Raw genomic sequence first — 23,859 nt, 5'->3', positions numbered from 1 at the left:
GGCACCACACACCCTGAAATGGGAAATTCTGCAGATCTGGTAGTTCCTGATGAGAGGGCAGCCTTGCTGTCCCTCACTATGGGGAGAAACTTGACTCCTTACCTGGTAGAGTTCCTCACTGCAGATGCTGTGAGATCATGGCCAAGTCACTTCACATGTCTATGCTTTCATTTCCTTTTTGTATACTGAAAACAAAACTGCCTCCTTGCCTGCTCCCACAGGGTTGTACTAGGTGTGGTACTTACATGGTGTATATCACACAATATATGTGATAAAATTTGTACTTGTAACTGTCAAACAGCATAAGTAGAATTAGGAGGAGGAACATACATTCAGACTTGAATTCTTCTCCCTATTACCGTAGGAGGCCGTCTCGCCGAGTTATCTGGGATACTTCATGGTTCCCATGAGGAGTCTGGGTCTACATGCTGTAGAGGAAGGGGAAATACTAAGAGTTGATCTTATAATAAACATTTACTGAATACTCTATCGAGGACCCTGTACCAAACACATTTTATTTGTATTACCCCAGTTAGTTCTCATCCCATTTAAAATGAAGAAATCAAAACTCAAAGAGTTTAGGTAGGTTGACCAGGACTACAAAGCTGGTAATGGCAGAGCTGGGATTTGAGCCAAGTGTCCAACTCCAAAGGCCATATCTGGAATCCTCTGCTATACTCTAGGATCTATAGCATCTTCTATCCTGTATCTCTAATTTTTAGATTAGAAACCAGAATTTCCACATGGTTTTCCCTTGTCTTCCACTAATTAACTTGTGGATAAGGCACTTAACCACAGCTGCAAAATGTAAGTTGATCTAGACAATCTCTTAACACTCTAGAACCCTAAGGTTATTTTTGTTGGGTCCATGAAACTTGAGCTAAGGGTCTGTTCACAAGTATTTTTCACAGCCATTCACACCCCACCAATAAAGGAATAATGTGATGGTTTATTTCACTCTCCCAACAGTCCCACCCCAGCCCCACCCACCTCCAGATTCTTGACTGGTCCCTCCATTTGCTTCCACACAGGTAGAATATGGGGACTTGGAGAAGCCCATCCTGCCAGGCCCTGGGGGCACATCTCCTGCCAAGGCTCAGCATCACCTCCAGCAGGTCCTAGACAGGTTCTACCCAAGGCGCTACAGACACGGGGCACCCCCTGAGCAGCTGAGGTAGGAGGCAGGGTTGGGAAAAGTTGCTGTTGGGGGGACGGGCCTACAGAGTTCGGAAAAGTCTCAGAGTTGCATTGCAAACTTTTTGGCACATCCCTGGCACCATTTCTCTTCATCCATCCAAACCAGGCACCTGATAGATCTGCTGACCTCTAAGTGGGCAGCACTACAAGGTTGCTCCCCGCCTGAGTGCATCCGCATCTACCTGACAGTGGCCCGGAAATGGCCTCTCTTTGGTGCTAAGCTCTTTGCTGCTCAGGTAAGTACTGGTGGTTTCCCGTGGAAGGAGTGGGGACTGTAGCCTCAAGAAGGCCCTAAATTCCTCCTGGAGCTGCTGCCGCATCTAGTCGTGTTTAAGACAGTCCAGTCTGCACTAAGAACCACCTAGGGTTGCTACCTCCACCCATTCTGGCCTTCTGCTTTCCGTGGTCCACAGCAGAGTGTGATCATTGCTTTTGGACCAGGATTATTTCTGGGTGACCCTCATCTTTTCCCTTTTTTGCCTTCTTTCTCAATGATACCCTTAAAAAAAAAGATAGGATCAACTAATTCACACACAGCGGTTCAGACTTGATATGATCTCTCTCTCAAGAATGCTTTCATTTTAAAAACAAGTTTGAAAGGTAGGATGATGCACAGTATAAACTGAACAAGTACATTTCTACTGACTTTGCATGGCCATAGTGGACTGTACTACTCAGGCAACAGTTGATTTCACCTGCACGTAGGCCAGGTCGCCAATAGTTATTTCAGCTGGAACTTTCTTCACTGGGTGTCTGGTGTGCATGAACTTTATACATAATCACAGAGTACCCTGTCTTTAAAGCTTGATCATGATGCTGTTCACTGAAGGTCGAGATTAGACAGTGGACATTCACTCGTTCATTCAACAAAAAACTGTTGTGCTCCTGCTGTATCTCAGGCATTGTGCTAGTTGTTTGAGTCACAAGAGGAGAGCGAATGAGGCATGGTCCTTGCCTTCACAGAGCTTCCTATCTACAGGGGACATACACATTAAGCAAATCATCATATATATTGTCTTTCTCTAAATATATCATTTTTTTACACGCTTTCACAAGGACTATGAAGGAAAAGGACAGGGGTGTTCTAAAGGCATATAGCAGGTATCCCCTTGGTCTGGGAGGCTAGGGGAAGTTTCTGAAGAAGTTGACATGCCCATCTCTCTCCCCAGCCTTTTGGGTAGGAGAGAGAGGAAATCTGGAATGCCATATAGCAGCCCTGGAAGTGAGAAGTAGTCGTTCCAGGAATTACCCACCAAACAGTCACTTCCTTACTGGTAGGGCCTAAAGCCCGTAATACTGTATTCTTGCTTTCTCCTTTCTTTCATTATTCCTAGGAAATTGGTTGGACAGAAACATGCACTTCAGTGGGAGAGACTGAGGGTGGAATGCTGGCGGTTTCTGAGAGCTAGGAGAAAACAGCCTGTTACCCATGCCCACGACAGAGCAACCAGGGCTGGCGCTTGTTATGCAGCACAGAACTTCCCAACCAGTTACTGGGGCAGGATGGGCTATAGGTACTCCCAGGAAGTGGTCACCACCCACCTGGAGATAGTTAGTAGGTGGCCAGAGCCCCAAGGCCACATGTTTGTTTACTATGTTTTATGTTTTCCAAGACAAGAAGAAGGTTGGAAGTAACTGCCTAGCAAATCCCTGCATGTGCCTGCTTCCTCAGAACCCCTAGCTGTGGATATGTCTGAGCTTTTCCTGTTCCCCCAGCCTGCACAGCTGTCTCCCAAGGAGAATGCTTTGGTGTGGATTGCCGTGAATGAGGACGGTGTGAGCATCCTGGACCACAACACTATGGTATGGAGGGATGAGAGCTGGCTCCCTGGCCCCTCCTTTTCCTGACCTGTGTCCTCCTCTCTTCTCAGAACTCCAAAGGCCTGAGCTAAGTGACCATGGTTCCACTGCCAGGCCCTGCCCAAGATCCACTCTCCTCTCATCTGAATACTGCTCTTAGACTTTGAACTGTAGCTCTTCAAATTGCAGCCACCCAAGTTCTCCCTTCCTGGTTAAGACTGCCCAAGCCTAGAAGGGACAGGGCATACTGGTTGCTAGCTCAGGAAGAAGGTGGACAGTTTCCCCAGAACTAACTGGCTCCTTCCCCCAGCAAGTGCACGTCACGTACCCCTACTCTTCAGTGCTGACCTTTGGTGGCTGCCGGGATGACTTCATGCTTGTGATTAGATCCATTCCAGACCAGAGCTCGGGAAAAGGCCACATTGAGAAGTTGGTCTTCCGGATGGCTGCTCCCAAGGTGGGTCCAACAGCTGCTAAAACATTTTGTTCTGATCTGGTATGAGGAGGTGAGGCTGGTGCTTAGAAAGGAAGCTGAGGTTAAGACAGTATTCCAGAAGAGCCCTGCCCCTCTTTTTAACTTTTGGCCTTGTCTGTGATCCACACCCCTGAGCTTCAGGTGGAGCTGCTCCTCAGCAGTCCGTTGAGCTGGTAGGTGAGGGGCTAGCCAGGGAGGGAACTCCTCTGCACCCTGTGCACCTACACTACCTTTTTTAGTTATCTGAAGCCCCAGCACCATGCAGGCTGGAGTCAGGAGCCCTCTTGGGTTTCTGCTCCTTGCAGCAGGCCCAGACAGCTTCCCCCAGGGTGCTATCACCATATCCTGTGCTTTGTCCCAATCCTAGTCACCAAGTGGGACAATTTGCACGTGTTCCCCCTTCCTTGTGGACCTGAGGATGGTCCAAGGACCTCTTTTGCTTTAAGGCCTTCCTTCCTACTCAGTACAGGAAATGTTGACTAGCAAAAATAACAATTGCAAAGACTCTGAAACCTGAGTTCAGATTTATAGTTCCTGGCTCCCTTCTGAGAGTAACTGGAAACCCTGTTCCTTTAATCCTTAAGTTTGGGTTTGCCGAACCTCCCCCTTCCTTTTAGTGCCACACCTACCAAAGGAGAGGATATAAAGACCCCTTCCTCCAGGAGGCCCCTTCCCTGGCTTGGAGATACCCAGAGCGGGATGTTGCTCCCGTTCTCAGGAGGGAATCGTGCCTCTCAGAGGACCTCCAGACCAACAGGTGCCCATTTCACTAGGCCTCTGAACCCACAGGCATGATCTCCTTTGGACATTTTCTACTAAATGGGTATTTTAAGAGATGAATAAACTGAAGCCCAGGAAGGTGATGTACCCAGTGTAATAGCTAATATTTGAGAACGCCAGGATTCGAGCCAAAGCTAGTTCGCTCCCTTTGTCTGTTGCATCCTTAGATTGCAGAGGCCACCTGCACCGTGGCCAGTTACATGAACCATTGCTCTGCCACCGTGACCCCGCCCCCCGCCCCACCTGCTGCCCAGCAGCTGCAGGACCTGGATGGACGACAGTTCTTCGCTTCTGTTCTGGGTGCTGCCGAGCGGCCTGGGCTGCTGTGAAATCTCCTGCCCCTTTCCTCACCACCACCTGGTGCCTCAGGGATTAGAAATGTATCCTGGGCTATGACACTACTGTGATGGGTCCAACAGCCCTCCCTCTGCCCTGGTTTGTTCTGTGAAGTGCACTTCAGTGTCCACAAAGCCTTTGCGTTCTAGGTGCCTTAAGTTTCAAGGCCCAACTTTCAAGAATCCAGACCCAGTATAAAAACCACTTCTTTATCCCACAAGAATACTGAGCTCTGAATGCTGCCTGATTCTAGACACAGGCAGGGATGGTCCACAGTGACTGGTTACTGAGGCATCGGTGCTCTAGGTCTGAGCTTTCTGCACTGATACTCTGAGGCAGGCTAACATTGTTTGTACTGAATATGCGGGATTTCAGTATATCCTCATATTGGGATTTACACTTGAGGTTTTCCCAACATCTCTGAACAGGATAGGACTAGAATTTCCATTTCACCTGAACTCCACAAAAGCCTAGAATGTATGAAAACTGGACTTCCTTTCCCTCACGGAAAGGTGTTGGCAGGCTGGAGAACAAGGAACGGATCGCCTCCCTTTCTGCTACTGCAAACGAGTATTTGTAGTCCTCCTGGGGCAGCAGTGCCTGTCTTTGCCGGACAAGGTGCCGTCCTTACTGAGAGTGAAGCTGTTTTCCCTCACACTGAACTGTCAGCCCAGCTGGGTATAAGCAGGGGATAGGTCCAAGCTCACCACTCCCAGTCTCATTTTGAGAACTGGACAGGGCTCAGTGAGGGTGGTGCTTACTACTGTAGGAAAAGGTGGCTGGCACTTGTTCAAGCAAACATGCTTTGCTTTTTGCTGCTCTATGACACATAAGACCCCTCCAGGCTCTTGAGCCTGGATTCGCTCCTCAGACTTCTGGTGAACTTCCACTGGGAATTAGTTTGAAGGCAGAGAACACGTATGTGGTATCTGTCCTAGTACGGAATTTAAAAGTTACTTTCACCGTTTGCCTTCCTGATGACACCAGTATTCCTCCATCCCCAACTGAGACCTTCTGTTGAGTGTAGAGGAAATGATCTTTGTCTCCACCCTCCAGAAACAGAGAAAAAAAAAAAAAAGAACGGAAGAGTTCATTCATACCCTGATTTCCAACATCGGAGAAACTGAGTTTTATTTCATAGCTCTAAGGTAGTCTTACATTTGTCAATGAAGTGCTAAGAACTATTTAGATTTAGCAACAGCATCCCAGGTGTGTTTGTGTGTGTGTGTTGTACACTGCAGACACTGCAGGGCTGGAACTAATTTGTCTGAACACCTCAGCTGCTGTAAGCGTCCCCACTTTCACCCTTTAAACTGACAAGCATGATAGAAAAAGAAGCGTATCAGAATGTCTGCCTCTTTTAAATGAACTTGACTTTGCAAGGCTGGCAGTTTTACTGTCATCTCCCCCAGAATTTGGGATCTAGCTGAGACATTTCTACCTCAAACAAGCCACATGTCACATGTACCACAGGCTCCTGAATAACCCCTCCATGGCTGGTGTAAAAGGCAGAGCTTACAGCTCTAGTTTTGTTATCTTGAGTGTCTCTGGGGCCAATGGGGATATTATCTCCCTGGAAGCTTAAAACAAATAGGATCCCAAAGAAATAGTAGCCACGAATGGAGCTGTGTCTACACTGAATTTGCGGGGGGTGGTGAAGCCATTTCCTCCACCCCATCTCCTGCCCAACCCTTCAGGAATCCTCCCTTAGTTTATTAATTTTATACAGAAGAAACTGCCTTATAAACAAAGGTTTCTATAGTTGGCATGTTTATCCTTCCTTAACATGTCTGGAAACCAAAGTTAAATTTCTGTCTGGCCTTCTGTGTTACCCCTCTTGGCAAAAAAAGTTTTTGAAACCATAGATAATGCTGAGTAACAAAAGAGTATTAATGTGCTTGACACCCATGACTGAAATGCCTCACTCATGTTTGTCAATAAAAAGCAGGTATCTGTTAACCAGGCAATTACTGTGTGTGTTTTTGGAAGGAAATCTGTTTATTGGAGAGTCATCATAAATTAACCTTGTATAGAACACAGGAGGTAGGCAGAGACTAGTCTTTGTAGGACATTTCTTCCTGCTAACCAGTACCTGAAGGGCTTGACTTCTTTTTCTCTAAAGTTCATATAGGGTTTCTATGCGGTTAGAAATTATCTTTCTCAAAAGATCTGATGTTAGTTTCCCATTGTTTTGCTCCAAAAATTTCAACAGAAAGTAGTAAACTTGCATGTGCTTAGGAATTTCACAAAGGGTTCCTTGTGGACAGTACTTTAGACATATCATTTCTTAATGTCTCCCCTCAGCTGGTAAAGTAGGTAAACTGTACAAGGGGAACACTCAAATACATATAAATACTTTATTCAACATCACACAGCGAGTTAGGTTTCCAGTTGCCTGCTCTATGGCTCTGAGATCCACTGTGCCCATACTGGGTCCCAGGATTGTTGTCCCCCTGATGATTTAGAATACAGAAAATAAACTAGCCACTATGGCTTAGGAGTCATCTCCCATGGAAGACAGGACTGGCCTTCTCAACACTGGGACTTGTTGGCTTGTTGATGCGGCTCTCTGGTGTGCCAGAATCTCCTGGCAGCTCTTGTACACTTCAATCAAGCAGTCCAGCCGGGGCTTGGTACTCTGAATTTCAAAGGGAAAAATGCACAGTCAAGATGAATGTAAGAGAGTGCTTAGTGATGCTGCATCCAGGTGTGAGCTCAGAAGAGGTAGAACTTCAGGTCTCACAGCACCTTGCTGGGAGAAGCCCCAAACTAGGCCCAGCCTATGAACTATGCAGAGAGGCAGTTCAAAAGACAGTTTTTAATCTAAGTTGTATGACCCCCATCTAAGAGCAAGCAAGAGCAATAACAAGGACAGAGCCTCTTGGGAAGTGTCATAAGCTGTGAAACAGTCCTCAGATATATAAGAGGGGCAGGTTAATATGTAAACATTGAAAAATATTTTACATTATGAAATGTCATACAACCAAAATTAAAAGCCACAGAAAATGGAAATAGTATGGAAAGTATATTTAATAAAAATTTGTTACCCAAAATATATAATTGTTACAAATACATAATCAATATCTAGATTCTACTTGACTAATAGAGGAGATGGATAGTTTAATACAAGAAATACTGATAGGTCATAAAAGGAAATAAAAGACTTGGTCATTTAAAGAGATACAAATTAATAACTTTAAATTCCTTCACCTACATACTAAACAAAAATGGCTAAATGCACTGTTGGCCAAGATTGTGGGAAAAAAACGCAAAAAATTCTCAAAAAGTATTGTAAAATCCAATCTCTGGAGCCAAATATCAAGCACTAAGAATCTGTGAAACTATTCATAGGCTTTAATAAAATAATTTTGAACTGGAATGCAAAAGAATTTTAGCTTAAATTCTTTTAAAAAGAATTTAAATCCTTTGTGAAAAAGGAAGGACAATAAGTCAGAGTTAACTGCATACATAACTACTTTCTATGCTTATAAGGTAACCTGCTGGAATCGTGTGTGGAAGTGGTTTTTTGGTAAGAGCAAAACACAACCTGAATGTGATTTCAAAAGCTACCAATAGAGTGGTTAAATAAACTGACAGTTGACATGATATAATTATTTTAAACAAGTTTAATGGCCTTTGTCGGTGCACAAAAATATGCATGTTCAATTTTTTTAAAAAGACAATTGTCTATAACAGTATGTAGATCAATAACATCAATATAAAATCTTATTGGTAGACCACTGACACAGTCAAAGGAGATAAATGGTGATTTATAGGCAGAAGTTGGTATACATTTTTCTCTAAAATTTGTATAATTTGTATAAATTTTCATATTTCTGAAAGCCTATATTTGCCTCAAACAAACTTTTGAAATAACTAAAGCCCTAATTCTCATGAAAAATAGCTGTCAAGTATTCTCCAATACCTTTGATAATGAAAGTTAACATTCCTACTGAACTTAAGTAGCAGTGGATATGCAGGGATGGAGGAAAGGTATAGGATCTCTTTGGAGAAGAAACTTAAGAAAAATGTTTTGTGCTCACCTCGAAGACAGGTACTACTTGCGATACCCCATGTGGTTCCACTGGATCCTTCAATAAAATGCAGAGGTAGTAAATCACCTTCTGCTGTAAGAAAATAAAACAAAGAGCAGAGATCTAAGTGAAACTCATTTCATTTTCTTTTCCTTTAAGGGAAGGCTCAAAACTTTTTCATAAATGGTTATCTGTAAGTAGTAGAATACTAGATAGCTTTTGAAGTGAGGGAGAAGTTAAGTATATTTTCATTCTTCAAACAGAAAAATTAACAGAACAGCTACAACAACCAGAGATGATTCTGAAGCTAAGCTGGAAAACAAAGTTGAAATGTTGACTCCCGGTCCATGAAACCTGGTACATTTCTTTAAAAATAAAGGGATAGCCTGCACTTCTTTGCTGTTAAAACCACACCTGGAATCATTTCTACAGCTCAAGGCATCACACTTTAAGGAGGACAATGACTAAATGCTGACTATATAAAAGAGATGTCAAAATAGTAAAACTATTTACAATAATGTCACAGGAGATTTAGTTAAAGTAACCAGATCTGTTTACCCAAGAAATGGTAAGACTCAAGGTGATGTGATAGCCATCTTCAACATAACTTTTCAAAGCAAGTTTCACTTTTATGGTATACAGACATGTCAGCCACAAAGGAAACTGCAAGTACTGGACCAGTAAGAGTCCTCAAGTTCAATTCTGTGAAGTCAAACACTTCAGATATTACGACCAGCTCCACACCCCAGGGCCTACCTCCTCCAGAAAGGCCTGTTAATACTTACCATGTAGATAGCTTCATTAATAACAACATCCTTCACCTTGCCCATCTCAATGAAGGTAGTGCTTTCTTTGCCTGAGGCATAGGATGAAGTCAACTGGATGCCAAGAGAACCAATAATTAACAGAGTCTCCTGATCAATCTTCACAAAATGGAGGTAACCAAGCAGGCCTAAGAGGGTGATGAAGATGGCAGCAGAGAGGATCATGCTGTTCTGAAGACAGAGCCAGACACAGGCAATAAGATTACTAAGTGGTCCTCTGCTTTTTCTGCTGGTTAAGTCAATTCTAGGCAATGTGGGAAAAAAGCCTTCGTTCTGCTGAGTTGAACAAATGGAAGGAATATGCGTGGAGGAAGAGGAAATCACTTTCACTTGGCTCTGAAATGCTATGAGAACATATGATGAAATACATCCAGACAACAAACGGCTAGGTCTGGCGTGGAGAACGTCCATCAGCAAAATAGCCACCATCACACCAGTCTCAGAGATTTTTCTTCCAAAATTGCAACTTAAGGACTCGGACCTTTTGCTTTCCTATTCCATCAGCAGAATATATAGTGCAAAATCATAGAATGCACAATAAAATGCTTAGCACAGTGTAGGAGATATTACTCAACAGCCTCTTCTTAATAAAACTGGGAGTCAATCATGATTGGTTCCCACTCCTGCCAGTGATTGATAGAGAAATGGGCACATAACACAACTCTGGCCAATGAGATGTGCGGTTGGCTGGCTGGGCTTCTGGAAAATTTGATTCTGGATATGTGAAAACTGAGGCTCTTAAAATAGGTATGAGTTTGGAAATTGAGCATAGAAACCACCCATTTCCAACAAAGACAGTTTATGGAAGATTACTGTTTGCTGTGATTCCTGAGGAATGTAGTAAGTGATGGATAAGGACGATCCACTTAATCTCTTAACTCTTGGAATTGAATTTCTATGAGCATGTACTTCACAGAGCACATGAAAGTTAAAATTTTAGGCAGTCGTGCAAGGACTAGATGTATGCTGGGTGAAACCACAGAGCAGAGCAGAGCAGCGGTCCATGAGAGGGATAAAATACCGGAGCACAAACTTGGCGAAACGTAATGAAAAGAGCTGTCCAGCAGTGGAACTAGCGAGCTCCCGCCCTTCCAGCCTACAACTATAGGAGGATCCGGCAACAGGTTCGGGCTCATCCCCAAGACCCTAAAGACCCTTCTAAACCAGGGCCGGCCATTACCTCGCAGAGGGTGAAGAGTCCGTAGGCGGCTAGCCACACGGTGCAGGTGACAGCGGTGAGCGAATGCAACGAGAGCCGAGGGCAGCTGAGGCAGAACTCCCGGCAGGACGGGGAGTAGTATCGGCGCTGCAGGGCCAGGCGACCGCCGCAGATATCTGAGAAGCTCTGCTCATCCTCCATGGCCGGCTCGGCCCCACCGGCCCGGTTGCACCCAGCCGCTCTAGCCTGCCCGCCCGCGTCCTCTCGCCGGCTCTGGACCACTTCCGGAAAGCGGAGCCGGCCACGCCCCCGCCTCACCCCTGGGCCGCGCCGCGCCGCGCAGCCGCAATTCCTCAAAGAGAGCTGTGCGGGATTTGTGGGTTAGGTTTCTACTTTCCGGCTCCCACCGGGAACCTGTGACATGTAGGGGGCAAGCTCAGCCGACATTTTGAAATTTCTATTTCTAAGCCAGTGTGCGCCCCAAAGAGACAATTCACAGGTATCATTCATTCGATTCACCCATTCATTCATTATTCCTATGCCAGGTAATTTTAGGTGCTAAGGATACGGCGGTGAACAATACTGACAAGATCCCGGGGACTGCCTTCAGGTAGCTTCCTTCCTAGCAGGAGAGACAATATAGAAATGATTTGGCAATAATATGATGGGTAGGAGAGGCTGGGGGTCTCTGAATAGGACAGTCAGGGAAGTCTGTCTAGAGTAAGACGCTGGAGCTAAAAGGATCGGGAGCCATACCGCCTGGGGGAGCTCTGGAGGAGGAATTTGCCAGGAAGAAGAACCAGGAAAAGCAAAGCCCCCAAGGCCGGAACAAGGTTGGTTATTTTGAGGAATCAAAAGGACAGAGCCGCTGACGCATGGGGAATGCAAGTCAGGTGGTAAGTAGGGGTTGCAAGTTGGGGTGGTAGGTAGGGGTCAGATCTAGGAAGGTCTTGTAGGGCCTGGTGAGGAGTTTGGATTTCTCTGCGCAGGAGTTCTCTCTTCCAAACACTGCACGGAGGATTGAGTAGGCAGGCAGTCCTGGCTGGGAGGTTAGCAAGATTGGAAGATGCAGAAGGTATGGATAATAAAATTACTAAACTCATGAGTAATAGTGGACTGTGAGCTCCCTGTTTTTACTTCTCTTTTTTTTAACCATGGCTCAAGAGTGACGTTTTGACCTGTTAAAAAGGTTATGGTGCTTCAGCCCTGTGGCAGCAGAATGTATTAAAGAATCATCCCTTTGTGTATAAAGATAAGTGATATAATGGTCTTACCAAATTTAAGTCTCTCTGATGAAAATCATGTTTTGTTTCTCCATCTTCATACAGGACTTTACCTCTTCCTCCCACCCTATTTTTCCCTAAATGGTTTTCTTCAAGTATTGCTTTGTTTTTCCAATTTTATTTCTGTAACCTGAATCTTACCAAGCAATCCATGCTCTCATTTTTGTAAATGTCATATGATGTCTTTTATAATTATAAAAGTGGTATTTGCTTATTGTGAAGAAGTTGAAAAATGTGGAAAGAAATGTAACCACTTGTATTTCCACCAGTCAGAGATAAACACTTAATGTTTTTGGGAAACCTCTAGTCCTGGAGTTCTTAGACTCTGAAGTTGGCAAGTTTCCCTAAGAAGGTTTTTTATCTATTTGCAGGGCCCCTGAGGGAGTCTCAGTGAATACCCTAGTGAATTCAGTTGTGGAGAAACAGAGAAAGGAAGCCTGAGAAACATCTGTATCCTGTATTTTTCCAGGCAGGCTAACTACTATTCAAAAAAACAGAAACAATTTTTGAAGATTTAACACAGTAAATGTTTATCTAACTATCTACCTATCCAGGGTGCTCCTGGTCAGATGACTCATAATTTCTGATAAGTGGTGATTCAGAGACCCTGGCTCCTTCCATCTAGACTTCATGACCCTTCAGGGCCCCTTCATCGTCTTCTCCATTGGATCCTCTGAACCTGGGCGAACAAATGAGGGGCAAGAATGGAGGATCGTTTTGGGGAGCATTTTATGGCCAAGCCTTCCATCCACATTCCATTGGCCAGAACTTGTTAATATGACTATACCTAACTTCAAAGGAGGCTGGGAAACATGGTCTATCAATACGCCCAGTAGGGAAAGATAAATGATTTGGAGAACAATTAGCCAGTCTTTGCTACACCTTCCAAAGAGTTCTGGCCACAAGAACGAGGAAACATATTTGAGTGAATTGAGTGTTGTGGTGACAGTATGCAGGATTAATCTGATTTGCTTTTTTTAAAATTTTTTTTATTAAGGTATCATTGTTATACAATCTTATGATAATCTGACTTACTTTGGATAAGATGGGTAGTTATTTCTAACTGTTGAAGTTAGTTTTAGAAGTTGACTGTCTATGAACATAAACAGAAAAAATACAATTAAATAATTTAACTTTTTATTTTTATGGCCCATGATAGATTCTTAAAAATCTTATGTAAAACCTTGTTTTATTACTTAGTGACACTTATGAATTGAATAGTTGTTCTAATAATGCTGTCTTATAATTCAAGTTTTTATTTTATTTGCTTTTTTTATGATATAGAATGAATAATTGCTGCTACCGTATTAACTGAGAGTAGGTGTCCTATTTAGGACCACTTATCCATAGGGAAGAGAAAGTAGAGGCTCACATATATAAAAAGAAATTCCAAAAAAATAGGGTTTTTAAAACATAAATACTGTCAATTATACCTCAATTTTTTTAAAAGCCAGTGAAAAGAATTTATAAAACTTGTTGTAATTTAGTGAAATTGATGAATAAAAAAATTTGCTTTGCATTTTTAAAAGATAAATATAACACATTTCATCTTGTTTAGAATTTCATCTTTATATAGTGTTTGTGAGTGTATCTCTGCAGTTGGTTGTGTGAGGTATTTGAACAACTATGCCAGGTATTACACAGTTATACATACACAACTGTTTGAGAAAAAACTAAGCCTTCCTCCTGTGTTTCTCCTTTACTATGACACTGCTACCACACTCACACTTCCAACACCAAATATGTGAAGGGTTTTCTCACACCAGGAGCAATTCTCTGTGACACCAGATGATGGTCCTACAATTTAACTCAATTCTGACAATATCTACCTAGAGAAAGCATTAGATCCCACAGGTTAAGGGCTTAGTCCCATGAGACTAAGTCCCCACTTAGCTACAAATCAGAGGTTCCTATGACCTCCTCTGCTTGGATTTGATTATTTGCTAAAACAGCTCACAGAACTCAGGAAAACACTTATTTGTGTTTATCAGTTTATTATATAATAAAGGATATGATAAAAGATACAGATGAACAGCCAGATGAAGAAAGATGTAGGGTGAAGTCTGAGTCTCAAGTGCAGGAGCATCTGTCCCCATGGAGTTGGTGTGCATCAACCTCCCAGTATGTAAATGTGTTAAACACCCTGGAAGCTCTCCAAATCACATACTTTTGAGATTTTTATGGAGGCTTCATCACGTAGGCATGACTGATCATTAACTCCATTTCCAGCCTCTCCCCCCAGTCTGGAGAATGGGGGCAGGCGGTGAGGCTGAAAATTCCAAGTTTCTAATCATGGATTGGTTTTTCTGGTGACCAGCTCCCATCCAGGGGCCCCAGAGTCACCTCATTAGAATAAGACACTGCTATCATCCAAGAAATTCCAAGGGAATATAGGAAGTCTGTGTCAAGAACTGAGGTCAAAGACCAAATATTAGAACAAAAGATGCTCCTAGTGCTCTCATTACTTAGGAAATTACAAGGGCTTTAGTAGGTCTGTGCCAGGAACTGGGGTCCAAGACCAATATATATATTTTCTATTATTTCACAACTTTCCACAATGTACTGGTATCAACATTTAATGAATTCAAGTGAAGTATAGAAACCTTACCTCCCTTTACCCTTCCCCATTTATAATTGTCTTAATATGTCCTTTACATTCATTGAGAACCACATCAGATAGTGCCACACTTTTTGCTTCAACTGTTAGTTTAGAAAAATCAAGAGGAGAAAGTCTATTGTGTTTATTCATATTTCTGTTTTTATTTTTCCATTGTTCTTTCTTCCATCTTGATGTTCTGAGATTCCTTTAATTTTCTTTCTGCTCAAACGACTTCCTTTACCCATTCTTTTAAGGTAGGTCTATTGATGACAAATTTTATTAGTTTTCCTTCATCTGAGAATGTCCTGATTTCCCTTTCATTCACAGGGCATATTTTCACTGCATATAGAATTCTGGGTTGACAGTTTTCTTGTAACAATTGAAAATTACTGTGCCACTTCTTTCTGGGCTCCATGGTTTCTGATGGGAAATCTGTCATTTGAATTTTTCCCCCTGAATGTAAAGTGTCGTTTCTTAATCACTGTTTTCAATATTTTTTCTTTGTCTTTAGTTTTCAGAAGTTTGACCATGCTATAGCTTTGGGTTTATCCTGTTTGGGATATGCTCAGCTTCTTGAATTTTGTTATGTTTATGTCTTGCTGAATTTGGGAGGTTTTCAGCCATTGTTTCTTCATGTTTTTTTCAGCCTCACTCTGTTACTCTTCTCTTTCTGAGTTTCAAATAACAGTACTGTTAGGTTTTTTTCTGTTATGGTTCCACGGGTCTTTGAAGCTCTGTTCATATTTTCCACCAGTTTGTCTTCTCTCTGTTGGTCCAACTGGATAATTTCTGTTGTTCAGTCTTCAAGACCACTAATTCTTTCCTGTGTCTTATTGTTCTGTTGTTGAATCCAAAAACATTGTGTGTTTTTTTTTTAATTTTAGTTATAGTTTTCAATTCTAAAATTTCCATTTGGTTCTTCTTGAATCTTCTATTCTTTACTGAGAATTTCAGTTTCTTCATTTGTTTGAAGTATGTTTGTAATTGTTTATTGAAGCATATTTATGATGACTGCTTTAAAATCTTTGTCAGATAATTCTATCATCTATGTCATCTTAGTATTAGCATCTGTTGACTGGCTATTGTCATTCAAGTTGAGATTTTTGTGGTTCTTGATATGATAGCTGATTTTTTATTAGAACATGGGCATTTTGGATAGGAGATTCTGGATCTTATTTAAATCCTCTGTTATAGCAGGCTTCCAGTGACACTGCTCCAGCAGGGGAAGAGGAGCACTACCACATGACTGCCAGGTAGAGGTGGAAGGCCAAGTTCCCCACTTGGCCTCCACTGACACTTAGTGAGGAGGTTCCTTGTAACATCCGGGGTAGGGGTGGCAGCCCAGTCTCCCTATATGTTCTCCACTGACACCATAGCGTAGTGCTGGAAGAAGCTGTTACCCCTCAGGGGAGATGAAAGTCCCATTCCTCTCAGCCTCTGATACCAGCCCACTGGCAGGGTGGGGCTCCTCTTTAGAGCCTGGCAAGGTGGAAATCTAGGTTCTCCACTTGACCTTTGCTAGGAGGGGTGAGGGTAGGGGGTGCAGTTTTTTTCTATAGTGTTTGGCTCGAGTAGAGTAGTGTCTGTTTTCTCTTAGAGGCTTCTCCTTACTTTGTCCTTTGGTTAGAGACAGCAGGTTTTCAAAATGAATTTCCTGGTTGTCACCCTCCAGAGCCCAGTCTGGGATATCTGAGGCAAAAAGGACACCGAGGGAATGCAGTGCTATGTTGTGCTGGGATCCCTAGTCAGTCTGTCTCTTTCCCTCTACCTTTCAGTCTTTTGTTAGTTTTATATAAAATGTCCAAGGATTTTAGCTGTTCCTAGTGGGAAGGATAGGGAAAGATATGTCTATTCCATCCTTCAAAAGCAAAAGTTTTTTTTTTTTCACTAAAAAATCCATTGAAAGAATTTTAATTGAGATGTTATCTTCCAGGCAGTACAATGCACAGTCTATGCTATGCCTCACCTTTTCATGTTTACTGGTGTCTTTCGATGAACAGTGGTTTTAATTGTAATAACGTCTAATCTAGCTATCTCTTATGCTTAGTGCTGTTTTATGTCATGTTCAAGAAATTTACTTGCCTCAGGTTCATTAAAATATTCTAGTCCCTTTATTTTTCCTAGAAACTTTATTGTTTTATCTTTCATATTTAGGCCTATGATCCATTTTGAATTTTTGTTTGATATGAGGTAAGGGTCAATGATCTTTTTGGTATTTTTCCCCAGCAGCATTTACTGAAAAGACTATCCTTTCCCCACTGATTGCAAAGGTGCCTTTTTCGTAAATCAATCAAGTTACTACATTTCTGTGAATCTGTTTCCAGACCCTTTTATGTTCTGTTGTTCTATTTTGTCTTTCCTGTACCAATATCAACCTGTCTCAATACTGAAGCTTTATAGTACGTTTTGATCTCATAGTGTTGTTTTTCAGTGTTTTTCTTTGTCTTCAATATTGTGTTGGCTGTTCTTTGTATTTTCACCAGAAGCCCTGCTGGGATTGTGTTGACTCTATTGATCAGTATAGGGGAAACTCATCTTATCTTTGTGAAGTCTTCCAGCTCATGAATGTAGTATATCTCTCCATTTATTTAGGTCTTCTCTAATTTCTCTCAGCACTGTTTTGCAGCTGTCTTGCCCATCTTTCATTAGACTTGTTTCTAGGTATTTGATGTTTTTCAATACTCTTATAAAAAATTTATTTAAAATTTTTTATTACCTGTCCATTTTTAATAACTTAGGTTTTCCCAACATCAAATTGGAATTATATAAAATACAGGTATCCTGTTTTTTGGAAGTTCCTGTTACGCCACTGTGCTTTTATGAAAGACCCACATTAATACCTGTTTTCACTAACTGAAAGAAATCTAAGAGGATTTTTGCTTTTATGAAAAAAGGTGAAAAGCAAAAACAGTGTTCAGTGTTTGTTTTGCAGCAAGCTGTTATAGGGGCAGCAGGCACCCAAGGTGGTGAGTAACACCGTGCCACCCAGCACTTTTCCAGGAACCACACTCAGCATCTCTGCATCATGCTGTCCAAGCTTTGTCCTGTGTCTGTGCACATCAGTGCTTTATCTCCATTTATTTTGTGCATCTATTACCAAGATGTGTTACCAAAATGCATCCTAAAGTATCATTAAAGCCTAAGAGAGGTTATCTTTGTGTCTGGGAATGCTCAAAGATTTTTCCTTATAAATGAATAGTAACTGCTTCTTCACTTTATGCCATTTTTGCTCACGGTTTCATAGGAATGCTCTACTTTTGGATAGAAGAGGAAACCCACTTGCGACCCAAACAAATAAATCATTTTTCCAAGCATTTGGGTTTTTTTTATTCTAATGTTTTTAGTTTTGAAAGACGATGGAATACAGAAAATTTTTGAATGAGACAAAAAAATTACAAACCTAAAAACCATTCAGTTTTACATATTACTTTTCCATCCTTAGTTTTTGTACTTTTTAAAATTATTGTAGTCATAATATATATACCATTTTGTAATGTTAAAATATAAACTTAGGCATGTGAAAAATTTTAAGTTTATTTGAGCAAAAACTGGTTCAAGTAGGGCAGTGCCAAACTGGAAGTGGTTAGGAGCACTCCACTAACAAGACCTAGGGGAAATACTTTTATGGAGAAGAGGTGAAAGCAAAGCAAGAAAATTATTTGATTGGCTATAGCTTAAGGTTGTGTGTTTTGGGAAAGCCTAATTGGTTGGTTGTGATTGGTTGTCCTTAAGTTTAGATTTCTTAACCTTGAGGCATTTACAGACTTAGGTTTTGGTTTGCTTATGTAGGCAGGTCAGGTATTAGAACCACCTTAGTCTATTGGGCCTCCTTGTTTCATTAATTTAACAGTAATTAAAATTTGATGTTTTGGCAAACATTTTCCTTTTTATAAGCACCATTAAAATATCTACGTAGTATTCCATTATGTTAATCTACTCTAATTTACTTAGCATCACCCTATTGTTTTCCCCTCTGATGAAAATCACTAGTAATTATTTCAAGTAAGGAAGAATGACAGTGGAAAAAATAGGCAACCGGAGAAGAAAGGAAAAATAGACACAGAAATAGAAAGAAACCTGCAAAAAATAGAAAAGCACAGAAAGCAGAGATTCTCTGCCCACCCCCACACACATACACACCCATGGAGTTGCATCCCCATCTTGTGGCAATCTAGAACAGTAAAGCTTACTATTTTCAATTTAAGTCAAGGAACTCACCTGGCTTTTATGTGGAAGGTTTCTCTCCCCTTGTAACATCAAGATAACTTATGTCCTTGTACACTCAAAGGTTTTGGGATGGAATAAAACAAATTTGTGGGAAAGTTTAGTTAAAGTTTAGTTAAAAAGGTGAATCTACTTTGACGGCCATAGATTTGACATATAAGTTCAGTTAGACTATCAGATTCAGTTCAATTTCATACAGTTGGAAGCAATGATTTCTCTAAGTGATGTGAAGCAAACCACAACTGTGAAGCCTAGGAAGTAAATTACCTTCATGTGAAAATGTTTCTGAAGATTTAAAAGGAAAGGTGAAAGAACCTGGTTAAAGAAAGCCTTGCCATTTGAAGTGTAGTAAGTGGACCGGCTGCATCAGCGTCACCTAGGAGCTTGTTAAAAATGCATATTTTGGGTCTCACCACAGACGTACAGACTCAGAATTTGAGTTTTAACAAGATTCTTAGAAGGTTTGCTTGCAAATTAAAATTTGAGAGACACTGAAAGATATAACCCTTAATACTGGATTCTCTACCCAGAATGCATATTAAATGACCTAGGGAGCTTTTAAAAACTGTTGTCTGGATCCATCCCAGATGATTAAAAAGAATGGATGGGGAGGGGAACACAGTGGATGGGGACAGGGGCATTTTTAAAAAGATACCTAGGTTATATTTAAAGGCTGCCAGTGTTGAATACTGTTGGGAGGAAGTCTTTTCCTCACAGTTATAGGCTCACATGGTTTGGGCCTGCGAATTAACTGACAATAGATTAACAAAAGAAAAGGAAGCTGCTCAGTAATGAGTAACTCTATGAATATCCAGAATAAAGCTCTGTACACCAATTTAACAAAAGGCAGGAGGATTAAGGTTTCATACTTCAAAGTATGGAAAGTTCTGTTGGGCCTTTGGAAGTTAACAGGCAGCTGAATTCACACTTCTGGTGCTGAGGTCAATCTTTTCCCAGTCAGGAAATTCCCTCAGTGGGGCAGGAAGTCAGGCGGTAGGGGAGTTGGGAAGGTAGAGGGTGGTCACTGGCAGCTGTATTTTTGGCGGCTCTGCTTAACTTTTTCTTCTTTTAAATATTTCTTTGTTTGGCTGCTGATTTCTTTTAAATCTAAAGTAATTTTCATACTACTTTGATGGACTATTAATCCCTTCAGAACTATTACTTCTAGTACCACCATTCCTCATCCAGGTTTAAAATCTCTGCCTTTTCTGTTCCCCTCCCTAATCTACAGCTAAGTGCCATTTATCCCACCTACACAGTACTTCAACACCTGTCCCTCTTATCTCCCTGACTGCACTAGGTAATGCTGTTCTCCCCTATACATACTCTCTGCCAGGCTACTTTATTTATCACACATACTTTATTTACCACACATATTGTTAGGAATGTTAGGTAGAAAGATAAGAGCAGCAGGAGAAGGGGAAGATAAGGTTCAAAGAAAAAAAACACCCAAACTTTGCCCAGCTGGGGGGTCCCATGTGAAGACAGCAAAGGCTTTGCAGGAAGACAACTTCCTTGCCTATTGGGACCAGGCCACAGCAGTGCCAGCCAGGTCCCAATGTGGGCACAATTGAACAAAACTGAACAGCCCAAATCACACTTCATCATTGGAAAGGACATGCTCACTGAGAGGGATGGCTATGTAGATGGACCTGTAAATCAAATAACCCCACCTTGTCAATCAAAGAGGTGCCACCTAATCAGAATGTAATAAGGCCACCCACCTAATGGATCGGGGCCTTCGTCTTCCTTGACTCTGCCCCCACCCTCCTTGGAGTGTATTCAAATAAAACCTTCACTCTGCTTCACTATTGTGTCTCTGCCTTTCAATTATTTGTTTCAGTGGGGCAAGAACTGAGGAGAAGAAACTCAGCCCAGTAACATATTTGGTGCCATGACTCGGGTCACTACTCGCGGTAAGCTGCAAGTGCCTCACCCCTGGCTGGAGACACTACCTGTCCTCTGGGAATCAATCCTTCCTCTCCTTCTCAGTCTCTTGCAGGAAAACAGCTGCAATATGTGGGCACAGATTGAGCACTTAAGTGCTGTTAGGGCGCTTGCTGCAAGAAGACTCCCATGACAGGGTAAGTCGGTCACAGACCAGGGAAAATTGCATTAGGCCCCCTGCCAATTGCAAGACAATGTCCATGCAACAGAGGCACACTGTAAAAAACAACCAATTCCAACCCCACAGTAAATCCCCAAGCAGTATTTAATATGTCCATGCAGGAGATTTCTTTTTCTGTGTTCTCGAATGTCTCCTATTCACTGCATTTCTTTTCTTCCCTTCTTCCTCACTTTTTGTGTATCTGCTGGTTGGCTAATAAGACCCTTACCGTTGCTATCAAACACTTGGACAGGGGATAGTCTTTTAAAAGTCAATAGGACAGCCGCTGGACAGCCACTGATCTTAAGACTAGTGACAGGTTTCCCTCTGACCTGTTCTGGGAGGATCCCCAAGAGACCTTCATCTTGTGATCCCCTTAGACATGAGATGTCCACCAGACCCAGCTGGAGGTAGTACCTGCTTGTGCTCACCTTGTGGGGACCCCTCCCTAGGAGGCAGGTCATGATTTGTTCCTCAGGAATGTCTCCCAGAGTGGCCTGAGATTTCTCCCTTTACTCTCTTCTTCACCAGTGGTTCACCATGGGAGCTAAGAGCCTTCTGACTCACCTTGATTCTATGACCCATTGTCCCTTTCGTGCTCAGAGTTCTTTCTATTGTCATGTGTGCTCTATTTTCCATTTGGAGGGGGATGGAGACATTTACCCCAATGATATCTGCAGGTTCAACTTAACCCCAACCTCCCATTGCAAATCCACCTCTCCTGCCTATGTAGGCATCTATGGAAGCAACATAGCCTGTGGCTAAAACCTCTTCCCTGTCACAGCAGCTTATTTTCTCATGGCTGCCTTAGCTTATTGCGTAACCAGAGATGATCTTTCCCAACTATTTTGGTGGTCTTTCTGGGTCCAGACCTTGATTCAGGCCTCTTCCGTTGGACCCCTGATGAGGCTAAGATATCTGGGAGGCTTGTCTGGCCAGAACCCACTCTTTATGTCTTTTTCTAACTCTGGGGGCTTAGCTGAGAGTTGCCTCCCTGCTCTCCTTCTTCCTTTACCCTGGCACCTGTAGCTGTGGCCAAAACCTTGACCGATGGAGACCCAGCAGGTATATAGACCAAAGTTACCTTGACGATTGTTCCCCTAGAATCCTATTCCATTTCTTCTGCATGTGATTGGAATGGCTCCACCCCTGCCCTTTCTGATAAGGGAAAGTGGTCACAGATACCACCCACTCATTCAATGCAATGCTACCACTTACTGTGTGAGGTCACTAAGGAATCCTGGAGCCAGGAGCATTGCCCCTTGAGGATGTTGTCCCTTCAGCAGATTGCAGGGAGAAGGCTATGCCAGATTCTTTGAATAGCTGCTCCCCCCGACCCACAAGGATGTCCAAGAGGCACCCCTTGAACTCTACCTTTGATCACCGAGGCTTTCCCTAATTGAGTGCCAGGGCTCCCCCCACACAGGCTGGATCTAGATACATGGGAACTGATGGCAGTGAAAAGGTACCATTTCACTGACTGTCATGACTGCACTGGGTGGAGACGTCCATCCAGAACACTGCTTGGCACTAGACATATGCTAGGCCACTGAGTAATAACCCCAAGACCTCGGGCTTTCTTTACTCACTAGTCCTTCCCAATCATTCTAGATGGGGAATCAATACTCAATTCCCTGTGATAGACCCTTGGGTTGCATCCTCTGATACTGGGAACACTTTGACCCCCAAACCCTGAGGAGATCAAGGCTGAAATTCTGCACAACATCCTGGCCCCAATACAAACTCCTCAGTGGGGAAACTTAGCCCCCAGAAGGGAGCCTGAATTATAACACCATCCTGTAGTTAGAGATATTCTGCAAATGGCAGGGTAAATGGTTGGAGGTTCCCTATGTCTAGGCCTCCTTTCTCCTCCAGGAGAGTGGAGATCTACTCCACAAATGCAAACAACTCTGGCTCTACTTCCTTCAGGCCTCCCCCAAGACACCCCAGAACCTAAGCCTTGTACAGACAGCAGGGGTCCAAATAAGCCAATGCCCTCAGAGAAACCTCTACTCTATCCTACTTTTGCCCCATACCCTGGGCCCCCTCCCTCAGACTGAAACCCCCCTGGGGTCTTCAGCCCCCAAACACCCTGCTACTCCCTAATTTCCCCATATTCCAGGTCCCCCTAGTGCCCCGAGATGTCTCTCTGATCCAGAGGGCTGCCCTGGCAACAATCATTACCTCCACGGAGGGTCTGCCCCCTTGTGGAAGTGGCTAGGGAATTTGACCCTCAGCTTGTATATAAGCTTTGCTCTCTCACTGAACTAAACTTTAACTTAAAAAGAGGCCTGGAAAGCTACACGGACAATCCTGTTGGTTATACAGAGAGTTTCCAGCATGTAACAATTGACTATGATCTGACTTGGAGAGACGTTCAGGTCATTCTCACTCAGACTCTTACAGACACAAAGCTAGAGAGAGTAACTCGAGAGGCAAAGAAATTTGCAAATGGCTCACATCTAATAGATCCTAATTATCCCATAGGAGACACAGCTGTCCCCTCCACGGATCCTGGATGGGACTATAGTAAGTCTGACCAATGCTGGTTTCAGGACCATTATTTGATTTGTATTAAGGCTAGCAGACAGAAAGTCATCAGCTATACGAAAGTCTCTGTTGTGACCCAGGAGTCTGCTGAGAGCTGAGCCACCTTTCTAGAAAGATTTAAAGAGTCACTCATTAAATATACCAATCTGGACCTAGATTCATACAAGGGCAGGGTCATCCTGAAAGATTGATTTCTGACCCAGTCAGCACCAGACATTAGGAGGAAACTCCAAAATGTAGTTCATGACTCAGAGGCCATGATAGATGACAGGCTGACTGCAACAACCTCAGTTTTGACAACTGAGTGCAGGTTGTGGAGGCCAGGGCTCAGGCGAAGGAAAGGAAGGAGGCAGGGCACCAGGAGGAGGGAAGGAAAAGAGAGGGCCTAAGGGGCCAAGGGCAGCCCATTGGTACCCTAGCTACACCCAAGGACGGCTCAACAAAGTGCTATGTGTGCCACAAAGCAGAACATTAAGCCAAAGAATGTCTCT

At 42.8% G+C, this 23,859-nt stretch overlaps 3 protein-coding genes across 10 annotated transcripts in view; 2 read left to right on the top strand and 1 right to left on the bottom strand.

The window, feature by feature from the left end:
• PLEKHH1 (pleckstrin homology, MyTH4 and FERM domain containing H1) overlaps positions 1-6,547 on the top strand; it is a 44,840-nt gene extending 38,293 nt beyond the window's left edge. For 3 of the 5 annotated variants that reach the window (XM_037003384.2, XM_037003326.2, XM_037003479.2), the window contains 5 exons: positions 1,032-1,174; positions 1,304-1,433; positions 2,914-3,000; positions 3,308-3,454; positions 4,420-6,547. In XM_037003384.2, coding sequence (XP_036859279.2) covers positions 1,032-1,174; positions 1,304-1,433; positions 2,914-3,000; positions 3,308-3,454; positions 4,420-4,581 — 669 coding nt within the window. In that variant the 3' untranslated portion in view covers positions 4,582-6,547. The other 2 variants (XM_037003424.2, XM_037003517.2) reach the window with 2 other exon arrangements.
• A 384-nt stretch (positions 6,548-6,931) lies between these two features.
• On the bottom strand, positions 6,932-10,898 carry PIGH (phosphatidylinositol glycan anchor biosynthesis class H). 4 transcript variants are annotated; one of them, XM_037004026.2, is made up of 4 exons: positions 10,627-10,898; positions 9,408-9,500; positions 8,632-8,712; positions 6,932-7,226 (listed from the first exon to the last, which is right to left on the bottom strand). In XM_037004026.2, the coding sequence occupies exons 1-4, from the start codon at positions 10,804-10,806 to the stop codon at positions 7,083-7,085; spliced, it is 498 nt and encodes a 165-aa protein (XP_036859921.2). In that variant the 5' UTR covers positions 10,807-10,898; the 3' UTR covers positions 6,932-7,082. The 4 variants fall into 4 exon arrangements, with proteins under 4 accessions (XP_036859921.2, XP_036859832.2, XP_036859874.2 ...); XM_037003937.2 differs by having other exon boundaries at positions 9,408-9,617; positions 10,627-10,894; XM_037003979.2 differs by having other exon boundaries at positions 8,632-8,715; positions 10,627-10,894.
• Positions 10,899-11,025: 127 nt separating this feature from the next.
• The window catches only part of ARG2 (arginase 2), a 39,074-nt gene continuing 26,240 nt past the window's right edge, over positions 11,026-23,859 (top strand). The window contains exons 1-3 of the mRNA XM_037003648.2: positions 11,026-11,501; positions 20,555-20,627; positions 20,704-20,795. The gene's annotated coding sequence lies outside the window, so the exon portion shown is untranslated. The remainder of the gene's footprint in view (positions 11,502-20,554; positions 20,628-20,703; positions 20,796-23,859) is intronic.

Source organism: Manis javanica, chromosome 8 (assembly GCF_040802235.1).
Source record: "Manis javanica isolate MJ-LG chromosome 8, MJ_LKY, whole genome shotgun sequence".
Taxonomy (NCBI): Eukaryota; Metazoa; Chordata; class Mammalia; order Pholidota; family Manidae; genus Manis; species Manis javanica.
Note: the sequence above shows the minus strand (reverse complement) of the source record. Positions and strands in the feature narration are given on the sequence as shown.